The sequence below is a fragment of the Lemur catta genome, chromosome 15 (assembly GCF_020740605.2).
Source record: "Lemur catta isolate mLemCat1 chromosome 15, mLemCat1.pri, whole genome shotgun sequence".
In the NCBI taxonomy this organism is placed as follows: domain Eukaryota; kingdom Metazoa; phylum Chordata; class Mammalia; order Primates; family Lemuridae; genus Lemur; species Lemur catta.
This window is the reverse complement of record NC_059142.1, coordinates 43,739,709-43,752,368: the sequence shown is the minus strand read 5'-3', so window position 1 is coordinate 43,752,368 and position 12,660 is coordinate 43,739,709. Positions and strand designations below refer to the sequence as shown.

The window sequence follows — 12,660 nt, the reverse complement described above, 5'->3', positions numbered from 1 at the left end:
CTTTCCTAAGATATAATTTATGTACCATAAAATATCCTTATACCTTGGAAATATCTTCTAGAGTATAGAATTAAGTGATTTCTAGTACATACACAGGCTTGTGCAATCCTGGATGCCATTCCACTTTACCTGAACTGATGTGGTAATACATATTATGTAAAGACTGGGGAGATTTCTAAGCATAGAAACTCCACAACACTGAGTTGGAGCCATAACTTTACTGACTTATTTGAACTCCACAGAAAGGACTGAAAGCTCTGCTACCTTTAGTCCAAAAAAAAAAATGTATTATATCTAGAAATGAGAATGAGAATTTATATAAAGAAAGGAGGAAGTGGCAGTTAATGCAGGAATTTGGTTTTTTTTCCCCCTAAGCAAAATCTTTTATCTGTTAACTGTATCCTACAGGACATTTAGTTTTGGCAATGTGATAAAAACAATCATTTCTTTAGCATGACCGAGATGACATTGAGCTCCAAGGCCTCCATCTTTCACCTCCTTTGAACCTTATCTGTACCTTTGTGGAGATTCTCCAGGGGCTCCAGGACTCCCCTCCTGAAGGAGGCCATCGGGTCTTGAACACAGGACCGCAGGCTCAGCATGCTCTGCAGATGAGGCTCTCGAAGAAGTTGCTCCCGATAAGCTGTCAGCTGAGGTGAGCGGCAGAGCAGGGCAGCAACATTGTGGACAAATTCTGGTACCAGGCAGGTGTAGGCATTATCTGCTTGGCAATAGTGATAGGCAACCACCTACAAAAGAAAGGTGAGAATACAAACAGGCTTATCAGCAGCAAGAGCAATAGCTATGGTTATTATATGATCATTCTTAATACTGTCTTTTTTCTTTTTTTTTGAGACAGGGTCTTGCTCTGTTACCTGGGCTAGAGTGCAGTGACATCATCATAGCTCACTGCAACCTCAGATATCTGGGCTCAAGTGATCCTCCTGCCTTAGCCTCCCAAGTAGTGGGGACCACAGGCATGCACCACCACACCCGGCTAATTTTTGTAGAGGTGGAGTCTTACTCTTGCGCAGGCTGATAGCGAACTCCTGGCCTCAAGCAATACTCCTTCCTCAGCCTTCCAAAGTGCTAGGATTACAGGCGTGAGCCACTGCGCCTCACCAATATGGTCTTTTATCTCTCCATTCCTCAGCTTTTCAAGTAAATATAAAAGTTGCTAACTGAGAAATTGCCTGATTTATGTAAGATCAGAAATTTGAAATACTATTTCTATTGTATACGTATGATATTACAACCCAGAATTAAAATTTGTAAGTAAAAATTGAGTTTTCCCTCTGGATTATAAAAAATATGAAGCAAGCCTGACAATGAAGATTTACATTAACACTGCTAAGATTTATTTAGCTTGGAGCAGTATAGGAGAGAGTCTAAACTTGTAACAAAACATTAGGAATAAAATATTCAGAGAAAAATCAAGTTAGTCTCAACAAATACATATGCTTTCATCATATTCTTGATTACAGTTGTATTATAAACTAAGCCTTATAAAAATAAAATAATTCAGATTTTAAAATCAGCATAAAATGTTTTCTGAGCACCCAGAGACAGAATATCAGAATCAGAATTACACAAAAGGAAGAAGGAAAGGGGTGAGATTTTGTTAGATAGAGGTCTTAAATTCAAAGAACTTAGAAAATTTATGAGTCTTAAATACTGTCTAGGGACTGGGCTGTCTGGCTAGAACTTGAAGTTTTAGGCTGTTTTTTTTGTTTCTGCATAGTGCTCACTTCATATATCTTCTCATTGTTTTCTTTGCCTCAAGGGCAAGTACAGAGGGTAATTTTAATCTAGAACACTGTACTGGCTCATTACTACCCAGAAAAGTGATGGAATTGTGTAGAAAGTATGAAAATGTCAGGGGACATTCAGCTTGAATGTATGGAAAGCACCTGGCCCGGTCCTCAGCACATAGTAAGTACCCAGTAACATCAGCTGACAGTGCCATTACCATCATCATCATCTTTATCTTCCATATCCTCACCATCATCATTACGGTCCTTAAGGATCTGTTACTCTATCTTTTTTTAGCTACTAGCTTTGTGCCTATGGGCATCTCAAATTTGTCTTAGGGGCATTGATGGATATACAACTGGGATTTGAGCTCTTCAGTCATCTCTAGAGAACAGTCATCCGCTAAAGAGTTCCACTTAATCTATGGGTATGGTCATCCTAGCTCTTGTAACACATGCTGAAAATGTCAATTTTTTTTTAAAACACCTAAAACCATTCTCAGTAAACATAAAAAGAAAAATCAAACTACACAGGAAATATCACCACATAAAGTTGAAGATAGGAACTGCTTGTGAGTGAAGCAATGAAATCTGAGTACAATATGGAAACTGAAAATCAGAGGTTGAATTTTTAAAATCTCCACTCTTTTCTTTAGATAAATCAGTCATTGCTTTATTATTTACCTTAAACATAATGTAAGGAATCCAAAGAGAAAACTAGTCAACAACTGATCTGTCCTCTCCATGAACAGTGAATGTCAATGGTTATGTCTACATGGCTACAAATCTCCACTTGATAAAAAGCAAACAATAAACCTCTGAATCAGTATGAATTTTCATTATATTTCCCTTCAACTGATTCCACATGTTGAGGCTAAGAAGAGCTGAACAAATCAACTATAACTTACCTTTTACTTAAAGTAACAGGGTAACATTTTAATGACAAAAATTCTGAAATTTAGAAAAAGGGTTCTTTTACTCATTTCATTAAAAATCATCTGTGCTCTTGGCTGAATAAAGTTTCTTCTAACAAAGGTCAATGCTCCAGTTGTACCTTCTGTGGCTGCCTTTCTTACTTTTCATTTAAAATTCTTCTTTGGCATTCCAAATATAAAGTCTTGATTCCTTTGCAGAATTCAGGTAGAAAAACCATTCAACAACTTCACTAGATTTGTTCTGTGGCTCAAAATAGGTTATTTACTAGACATTTCAAAGTAGATATGTAGTATGTATATATACATACAATCTGTCAACAACTTTTGGTACTTCCCCCAAATTTTCTATTAATATTACCTACAACAAAAAGTCTGGAGATGTAGGTTTTTTTTTCTTCACTCTCTTATTGTACTAACGCTCAGTGACAAATACTGCATCATTCCCCTCATTGTTGAAGAAGTCATCATGTCCACTCATAGTCACTATTATTACAACTTCTTGGAAATGGTTCAGGATTAGTCTACTCCCAATAATTCAGCAAGTAAACCTTTTTCTTTGGTGAATTCTTGTCTCTCAAAATGACCTGTCTAAATTTTATTTTTAGTAATATCTTTCTTACATTATTAATTTTTCATCTCAGGTCTTCCTTATGTTAAATCTCTGAACTTTTTGTTAAAACAATTTTATCCAGAGTATATCTGGTATGACCAGAATTGCATTAATTCTTCAGAAGAAGATAGCAAGTAAATTTTAGGTTAGCCTTATGAGGGAAGAAGGAAAAGGGCAGACCTGTAGGCTATATAGACAAAGAAAAGACTGGAGGTCAGTCTAGCCTTATATATAAAATCTTTTGATTTAATGTTGTATCCAAGGAATGACAAAACTCATCATAAATCTCATCAAAGGGATTAAGTGGCAGCAAATCTGTCAAGCTTCTGTTAAAAGTCATGGGCCTTCACTTTCCACAGACCATTTTCTACTTCAAATGAATAATCTGTGACAGTATTAAGCCAGTCTCACATAAATAAAAGGCAGTTTTGAATATCTGAAATTCCTTTGGACATAAAAATCTAATTCACATACTGACTGGTATTTACATCATTTAAACAAACTACAATGTTACAACTGTCCTTCCCTCAGGTCTGCCCTTACACTCTTATTCCTTGCCTCCTTTTTAACGCTTCTGAGAACGTCTTATTCCTCACATCACCTGATCGATTTCCTAATCAGCACAACCCTTCCAACTCTTAAGTTTGCTTTTTACTAAGCTTTTTAGTTTAATCAAATCCCATTTATTAGTTTTTGTTGTTGCCATGATTGCCAGTGGGGTGTTTTTCATAAATTCTTTGCCTATGCCAAGAGTTTTCCCTACATTTTCCTGCAGAATTCTTATGATTTCATGCCTTAGATCTAAGTCTTTTGTCCATTTTGAATTAATTTTTGTGAGTGCTGAGAAGCAGGGGTCCTGTTTCATTCTTCTGCATGTGGCTATCTGATTTCCCAGCACCATTTCTTGAATAGGGCTTCTTTTCCCCAGTGTACATTGTTGTCTGCTTTGTCAAAGATCAGTTGGGTGTAGGGAGATGGTTTTATATCTGGGTTCTCTGTTCTGTTCCATTGGTCTATGTCTCTATTTTTGTACCAATAGCATGCTGTTTTGGTTACTATGGCCTTGTAGTATAGTTTGAAGTTTGGTAATGTGATGCCTCCAGATTTGTTCTTTTTGCTTAAGATTGCTTTGGCTATTTGAGCTCTCTTCTGGTCACAAACAAAGCGTAGAATTATTTTTTCTAAATTTGTGAAGTATGACTTTGGTAACTTGATGGGGATGGTGTTGAACCTGTAAATCACTCTGGGTAGTATGGACATTTTAACAATGCTGATTCTACCTATCCATGAGCATGATATGTTTTTCCATTTGTTTGTATCCTCTACGATTTCTTTCCTCAGAGTTTTGTAGTTCTCCTTGTAGAGATCTATGACCTCCTTGGCTAAGTATATTCCTAGATATTTTAGTTTTTTATAGCCACTGTGAATGATATTGAGACTTTGACTTGACTCTCAGCTTGATTATTAATATTAGTATATAGAAATGCTGATTTATGTACATTTATGTTGTTGATTTTGTATCCTGAGACTTTGCTGAATTTATTAATAGTTATCAATTCCAGGAGACTCTTGGTGGAATCTTCGGGGTTTTCTAGATACAAGATCATATCATCAGCAAAGAGTGATAGTGTGACCTCCTCTTTCCCAGTTTGGATACCTTAATATTCTTCTCTTGCCTGATTGCCCTGGCTAGGACTTCCAGCACTATGTTGAATAGGAGTGGTGACAATGGGCATCCTTGTCTTGTTCCGGTTCTTAAGGGGAATGCTTTCAACTTTTCCACATTCAGTATGACATTGGCTGTGGGTCTGTCATATGTGGCTTTTATAATTCTGAGATATGTTCCTTCTATGCCTAGTTTGTTGAGGGGTTTTATCATGAGCGGGTGCTGGATTTTGTTGAATGTTTTCCCTGAATATATTGAGAGGATCATTTCATTTTTTGTTGTGTCCTTACCTGGCTTTGGTATTAAGGTGATACTGGCTTCATAGAATGAGTTGGGGAGGATTCCCTCCTCGGTGTTATGGAATAATTTCTGCAGTATGGGTACCAGTTCTTCTTTGTAGGTCTGGTAGAATTTGGCTGTGAATCTGTCTGCACCTAACACAGGAACTCCCAGGGTATTTTTTGTTGGAAGACTTTTTATTACTGCTTCAATCTTACCATTTATTATTGGTCTGTTCAGGAGTTCTATTTCTTCCTGACTGAGCTCAGGATGGCTTTAGCTGCTGCCTGATCCCCCCAATCCTATTGCCTGGTGCAACGACTCTGCACAGACTCCAGGCAGGTCTCCAGTCTGACCAGATAGAGGTCTGTGGTGGTAGAGGGAGCTGTCTCACAACTCACACAGTGCCAGTAGGATGAGCATGGTGCCCCAGCGCTTTATCCTCCTATTCTTCCCCACGTGTTCTCTGATCTTGTTATATACATATTGCCCTGACACCTTTTTCCCCCCCCCCACTGTGTCACATGTTGCTTCTCTGTGATTTCACAATGTTGGTTCAGAGAAGAGTGATCCGTATGTAGGCAGCTGCCTGCATTTTTCACTTCTTTCCTTGGAGGTGGCATGCTTGCAAGGCTGCTTCTAGTCCGCCATTTTTTAAAGTCCCAAATTGCTGGATTTAAGCATTATCTGATTTTTCTATGTGCATACATTACTTTGAGAAAAATAGAAATTTCAAACCCAAACATATAAAGAATATTACAGACAGTATAGTACAGCAGGTAGAGTTTTGATTTAGGAATGAAAATGTAAAACTATTGATTACTTATACTGTGACATTGGGTAAATCATATCACTTCTTTGAGTTTCAACTTCCTTGTCTATTCACTATAAGACTTTACTTCTAAGGGTCTCTCCAGCTCTAAGGCTCTGATCCAATCATAATATTCTTCTAGGAATAGCAAAGAAAGAGAAACTTTTCTATGTGTGCTCCTGGTATATCTTTACATATTTCTGTTCACTTAGCCAAGGGTCTCCCTACCTTTGTCTCCTTAACGTTAAAATGGAACTAGCATGTTCACAACTTGGGAATCCTATTGTACCTGTGAAGCTAGTCTTCGCATAGCCTCCTCCTGCCGCCTGCGCATTTCTGGTGTTCCTGGGCAGCTTCCACTGGTGATAGATGAGTGGGCTGACGGTGGCTGTGTGAGTGGCAGCTCTCTGTTGGCATCCACATCTGGATTAAAAAGATGAGATGTTTGCATCAGATAATCATAAAACTCTGAATTAAAGGAAGATTAAATTCCATTTGTTTTATACCCAACAATTCTAGTCTTACGTATATATCCAAAAGAAATAAAAACACATGTCCACACAAAAACTTGTACATAAGTGTTCACAGAAGCATGATTCATCATAGCCAAAAAGTGGAAACAACCCGAAGTCCATTAGCTGATGAATGGATAAATGTGGTATGGATCCACATAAAGGATCCATTGTTTATACTCAACAATAAAAAGAAATCAGACACTGATACATGTTACAACATGTAATTGTTGCAGCTAAGTCAAAGAAGTCAGTCAAAAAAAGATCACATAGTATAAGATTCTATTTATATAAAATTCCCAGAATAGGGAAATCCATAGAAACGGGAAGTAATTAATGGTTACCTAGGGCTGAAGAGAGGGGTAAGGGAGAGAATGGGGATTAACTGGTAATAGGCATGGGTTTCTTTTACAGGGACAAAAAGGATCTAAAATTAGATTATGGTGATTGTTGTACAATCCTGTGAATTATACTAAAGATACTGAACGCTTTAAATGGGTGAATTGTATAGTATTTGAATTATAGCTCAATAAAGCTATTTAAAATTTGTTTAAAAAATCCATTTGTTCCTGTTATTTAAAATAAATAACATTCTATTTCTTACCTAGGACTAGAAATTATAGACTACATTTATGAATAAGATTATACTTTAAAAATGGGTACCAAAATATTTGATGTTGCTATTTGATGGCCAATAGCTATTGAAAAGAAAGCAGAATAGGGGAAGGTAGACCTCATTTAATTCTCTACCAGAACGAGTGAATTTAGACTTCTTCCATCCAACTGGTGGAATAAATTCCTTGAGTTCTGAATAATTGCAGGGGGGTGAGCATGGGAGACGGCAGTGAAAAAAGCCTACAGAAATGTATGACATTTTGAGTTGAGGTAAAGTTCAGTGATTGCCACTGTATTATTTCTGCTGTTCACTCCCTCTCCCCACTCCATTTCCCTTTATCTGGTATTTGATTTTGTGGGTAATTACTGTTTAAATAAGCTTTTCCCTTTTGAAGATGCCCTCCTTTTTGTCCGAATGTCTTACTTTCTGTTTGAAAAGAGAATAGTAGAAATCAGTTGATAGGTAGGCAGTAATCAATGTGCACAGCAAACTGGCAAAATGGACTTCTGAAATGAGCAGAGTAGGGAGGGTAGGGGTTACTTAACAGCTGTTTGGGGGCTCGGCAGTTATTGGCAGATGTCAAATCCAAATAATAAGTACATTGAAACTTTTAGTGATAGGAATATAAAGTTTTGTATTAGACAGGGCTTTCCTAACTATTGTACTGAGTATACTGTAGTTAATGTAACAATACATGGATTACACAACAGGTCTATTTTCACAAAATATTTTTGTTCTTAGGATGTGTGTGTTGTGGGGGGTGGGTGATGGTGGAGACCGATGGGGGAGTCAGGTTTGGGAAAGTAGGCGGAAAGCAGGATGACAGGCTAGTGCCTGCCTTGACAGCTTTTCTGTACCTTCCCAGGGAAATGACAAGGAGGGGGCGGGCTGAGGGGGGTGTTAAGTGTCTGTGGGAGAAGGAGAGCCAAGCAATGTGATACTGAGGCTAAACTGCTCACATCTTCCACAGCAGTACTGCTCAGCATGGAGGAGGCAGGGATAGAAGAAAGAACAGCAGATGACGTAGAGATAGAAGTTGGGAACTCTAATAATTTTCCATTTATTTTCATTATTACTACAACTATGTTATTGGTATCACTAAGGATTAAGAACACCAGTGAGATTCCAAATAAATTTATCCAAGCTTAATATAAGTTAAACTCTATAAAAAAATTAAGCCAACCCTTTATAAACAGATATCATTCTTATTTATTAATGAAAAAAAATTCTGTTGCTGCCAGTAACATATTCAGTGTCAGCTCATATAATAACAGATTTACGCCAAAAAATAGCTTACATTATATCAGTCACTTATTCTTGACCCTTTTTAAGGACTATTGGTTCTTTTAAGATGGTAGAGGTAGAATGTAGTTTGGACATCAACAGATTACAGCGAAAATTATTTTGTAGAAGGCAACAATGATTCTGAGTAATGCTGATAGATACATAACCACATACTCCAGCTCTCGACCCCCAATACCTTTTCAAGTTTTGAAAATTAACTATCAGGCCAAATCTACAGTCTTAACAATGGACATTTATCTCATGAATGGGAAGTGTCCCAGTGTTTTTAGAGACTCTTGGGAGACAGAAGGCAATGGACGTTAAAAAATAACTTAATGAACTACCTTTAAAGAATCTCTGTTTTGGGGAGCACATGGGCTGTTTTCTATTAATTCTTGCTCTCCCAGGCTTATGGGGAGATGACCAGATACCTTTGCTTTCTGAGAAAGCAGCTCTTCTTGCCCTTGGGATTTATCTTCTGTCATGCATGATTCTACCACTCTGTTATCTGCAACAGTGATACACAGAGGAGTCAGAAGGGACTATTAGCTATCTGGTTTTCTTGCTGACACACTCAAATAGCTAGCCTTTTGGACTACTCAGATAAGAAGTAGTTTGGTGTGATAGGTACTCAAAGGAAAATACTGGAATAGGTGTGGAAAGTTACTTTCAACCATGAAGATGTGTTCTTACAATCAAAATTTTAGTACACAAATAATTCTTAAAGATCAACTAGTTAAATATCATATTACTTCATTTTAGAGATGAGAAAAATGAGGTGTAAAGAATTAAATAGAATTCTCAAGTTCACAAAGTATAGTCAATTTGAGTGTTGGGGCACAATCCTTGGGCTCTTGATTTCCACAATACTATGCCAATCAACCTCCTAAGAGCTTCGTTTAAGAACTAAGCATGGTATTCCTCTTAAGCAAATAATTCTCCTATACCTCTACCAATTCTTACCATATCCCAGTAAAGAGAGTATTTTGATTCAACCAATTTTCTTCCTAGACACTAGTTTTTCTCCACATGTTAAATATCCATAGGGTTACCAGAGGCAATCTGCCTCCTTAATGATATAGGGCTGCTAACCAGTTTCAATAAGAAGCCAAGATATTTGGAGGCTATTCAGTGAGTTCCTGTTAAGTTTATAGCACTGTGCTAGACCTTGATCTCAAATAAACCATTTCTGGTGGCTACTGTTTGAAAGTTTGTGGTGGGATAGTTGATTTTGACTAGCAGAGCAATAGTTTCTCTTTTTTGTTCTCTTATAACTAACAGAAACCAGCTAGACTGGTTCTATACATATAATATGTTGAGGAAGAACATGTATCCATTTCCATTTATTTTCTTTACTTGAGTGAGTTTCACCAATAAGGAGAGGCAGCACAGCAAAATGAATAAGAGAATGGCCTCTGAAGCCAGACAGCTCAGTTTTAACATTTACTGGCGGTCAAACCTGGGAGAACCTATTTAACCTCTCTGAGCCTCAGATTACTTACCTGTGAAATGAAGACAATTTCACTGAGCTGATAAGAGGACTGGATGATTAATATTTGTAAAGAGCATAGAGAGCGTCTGGCACACAGCACCATATGAGTTTTAAAAATAATAAGATCCTGGTGGTGATCATTAAGCAGCACCCTGCTTGTGATGAAAGAAGCCTGAATACATATGAGAGCTCAGCATTTTTTCATAAAGAATCAGGAGAAATCTTTCTTTTTTTTTTTTTGAGACAGAGTCTCACTGTGTTGCCCGGGCTAGAGTGAGTGCCATGGCGTCAGCCTAGCTCACAGCAACCTCAAACTCCTGGGCTTAAGCGATCCTACTGCCTCAGCCTCCTGAGTAGCTGGGACTACAGGCATGCGCCACCATGCCCGGCTCATTTTTTCTATATATATTTTAGTTGGCCAGATAATTTCTTTCTATTTTTAGTAAAGACGGGGTCTCGCTCTTGCTCAGGCTGGTCTCGAACTCCTGACCTCAAGCGATCCACCCGCCTCGGCCTCCCAGAGTGCTAGGATTACAGGCGTGAGCCACCGCGCCCGGCCAGGAGAAATCTTTCAAGGACACAATGGAGTTCAAGTCCAAGCAGGGCAACACTGACGTCAACAACAAAGAAATGAAGGACACAAACAGACTGTGTTGGCAAGTAACAAGAAGAATCAGGCATGGGCTGAGCAAAATTCAACAGTGATGGATGCAAATGGCTCTATGGGCAATTGCTGTAGTCATTAAACAAAGGATAGACCAGCAGCCACACAGCAACAGGGAGGAGTCAAAAATTTATTTGACTTTATTTGACAAGAAAGGTTTTTTCAATCATGCGTAGGTCCCTGCTGGATATGTGGGTTAGATGTAAACAAAATATACATTCTTTTTCTCAACTCTGAATTAATAGTCCTCACGTGCAGGTCGGGTTTTGCAGATTAGAAAATAACAGGATATGTGACCTAATATGAATATGTCAGAAAAAATTTCAGAGCCAATAAAGCAGAGAGTTCTTTAAAGGGGAATACATACGTTTGGGCGAGGCATGTGGGCTATCTGAGGCGATCTGTCTCATCCTTGTACCATGACAGCTGAGGGCCACCAGTCGGGAGATGATGGCAGTTTTGCCGAACCCAATGTTTCCCACAATCACTACTCCTTGGTTCACGCTGGCATTAGAACTTTGAAGTTGAGCATCTATTTCATGGAAAACCCAATCCCGGCCAACAAACACGGACTCTGTTGTGATGCTGGGCACTTCAAAGAGCAGAGGCTTCAGGGAGATATCTGGAGGCCTATAAGGTGCAAAACGAACTGAAAAGAACAATAAGAGAATATAAAACTTAGGTCAAACTGTCAAACATGGAAAGAAATAGAGAAAAAATGCAGTGTGGCTTAGGAGATGGTACTCTGGGCTTATTCAGGAAATGATAAAACTCTGAATGTTGATCCTATACAGATAAGCAACACAGGTGAGCTAGAGCTATCTGACACTCTAGATGGCAGAACATAAACATTGATAACCGGTAATGATTTATTTACACTAACAGTCAGAAAGTCTGGGTAATATTCAAACTTATTTAACAATAATGATAGCCCAAGCACCAGCCATCAGTATGGACGCAAGAGTAGTGAATAACAAATGATTAACCTAAAAGTCTTCTGCTATGCCTGGGGATAAGCTTTTAATGGTTGTGCTGTGGGCAGCTGCAGGGGTGGAGTTCCTGGGGGAGAGGCCAGGCTGTGGAGGGGTATAGCTTTCAACAGCAGCCCTTTACAAAGCAGTAAGGATATATTTCAATATTTAATAATCAATACAGCTATACCAGTACAGTCCTGAAGAAAGCAACACAAAGTAAGGAGGCTTGTTTCTTTAAAAACACCAATGGGTATAGGATTCCTTTACATTCATAATAGTATTTAAAAAAATCTAGCAGGTGTATTATTAGGGGAAGCAAAGCCCTTAAAAGCTCTGATGGTTTGATTTTAAATATGTTAAGCAGTCAAGGAAGCAGAAACCAAGCTTTCCTTCAACACCTTTGTACCTGTACTGCTTGTATTCATGCCAATTAAAAAAATGAGTTTTGGCTTATATACATGTCTTGGGAATAGATCCTTATTGATTTTCTCAAGATTTTTTTTTTCCTGTGCTTATATAATTATGGGATGTGCTAAAGGCCAAGCCTGAGCTATACTTTCAACAGTTCTTTAAAAATGCAGAACTGATGTGACTTGGTTTCAAAGAAGATCAACCTTCTAAGTATACTGACAGTAAAAGGAAGTCCTGCCATCCTTATCTAGGTTAAGTGCCCTCTTAACTGTTCCCAGAATAGCTCTAAGATGTATTATTTTATCTGTCTGGAACCAGGTATTTAATTTCTGTATCTTTAATCTTAGCATAGTGCCTTGACATATAGTAGGTGCAATAAATGTTTACAAAAAGAATTAATTAAAAAAAGATATTATGCTCTAACCCCATTTATATTTTGGGGCACAAAAAAGGCCAGGAGTGGGAAGAGGATGGGACAAGGGAAAGGGAAATCATAAAGGGGGAAAATGAGATCATTTATGCTGCTTACATTACTCTAGAACATACTTAAAGTGCTTACACATCGTAAAATGGGATCTAGCGATGGACACTTCCTTGAGAAAACACACATACCCACACATGCATGCATACATGTATACACTCTCATTTAAAACTG

The 12,660-nt window shown here is 38.1% G+C and overlaps 1 protein-coding gene across 1 annotated transcript in view; it reads right to left on the bottom strand.

Moving 5' to 3' along the window:
• The window catches only part of TANC2 (tetratricopeptide repeat, ankyrin repeat and coiled-coil containing 2), a 289,785-nt gene that overhangs the window by 66,528 nt on the left and 210,597 nt on the right, over positions 1-12,660 (bottom strand). Inside the window, exons 10-12 of the mRNA XM_045525947.1 lie at positions 10,988-11,269; positions 6,342-6,475; positions 518-749 (exon numbers count right to left, since the gene is read on the bottom strand). Of these exons, the coding sequence (XP_045381903.1) occupies positions 518-749; positions 6,342-6,475; positions 10,988-11,269 (648 nt within the window). The remainder of the gene's footprint in view (positions 1-517; positions 750-6,341; positions 6,476-10,987; positions 11,270-12,660) is intronic.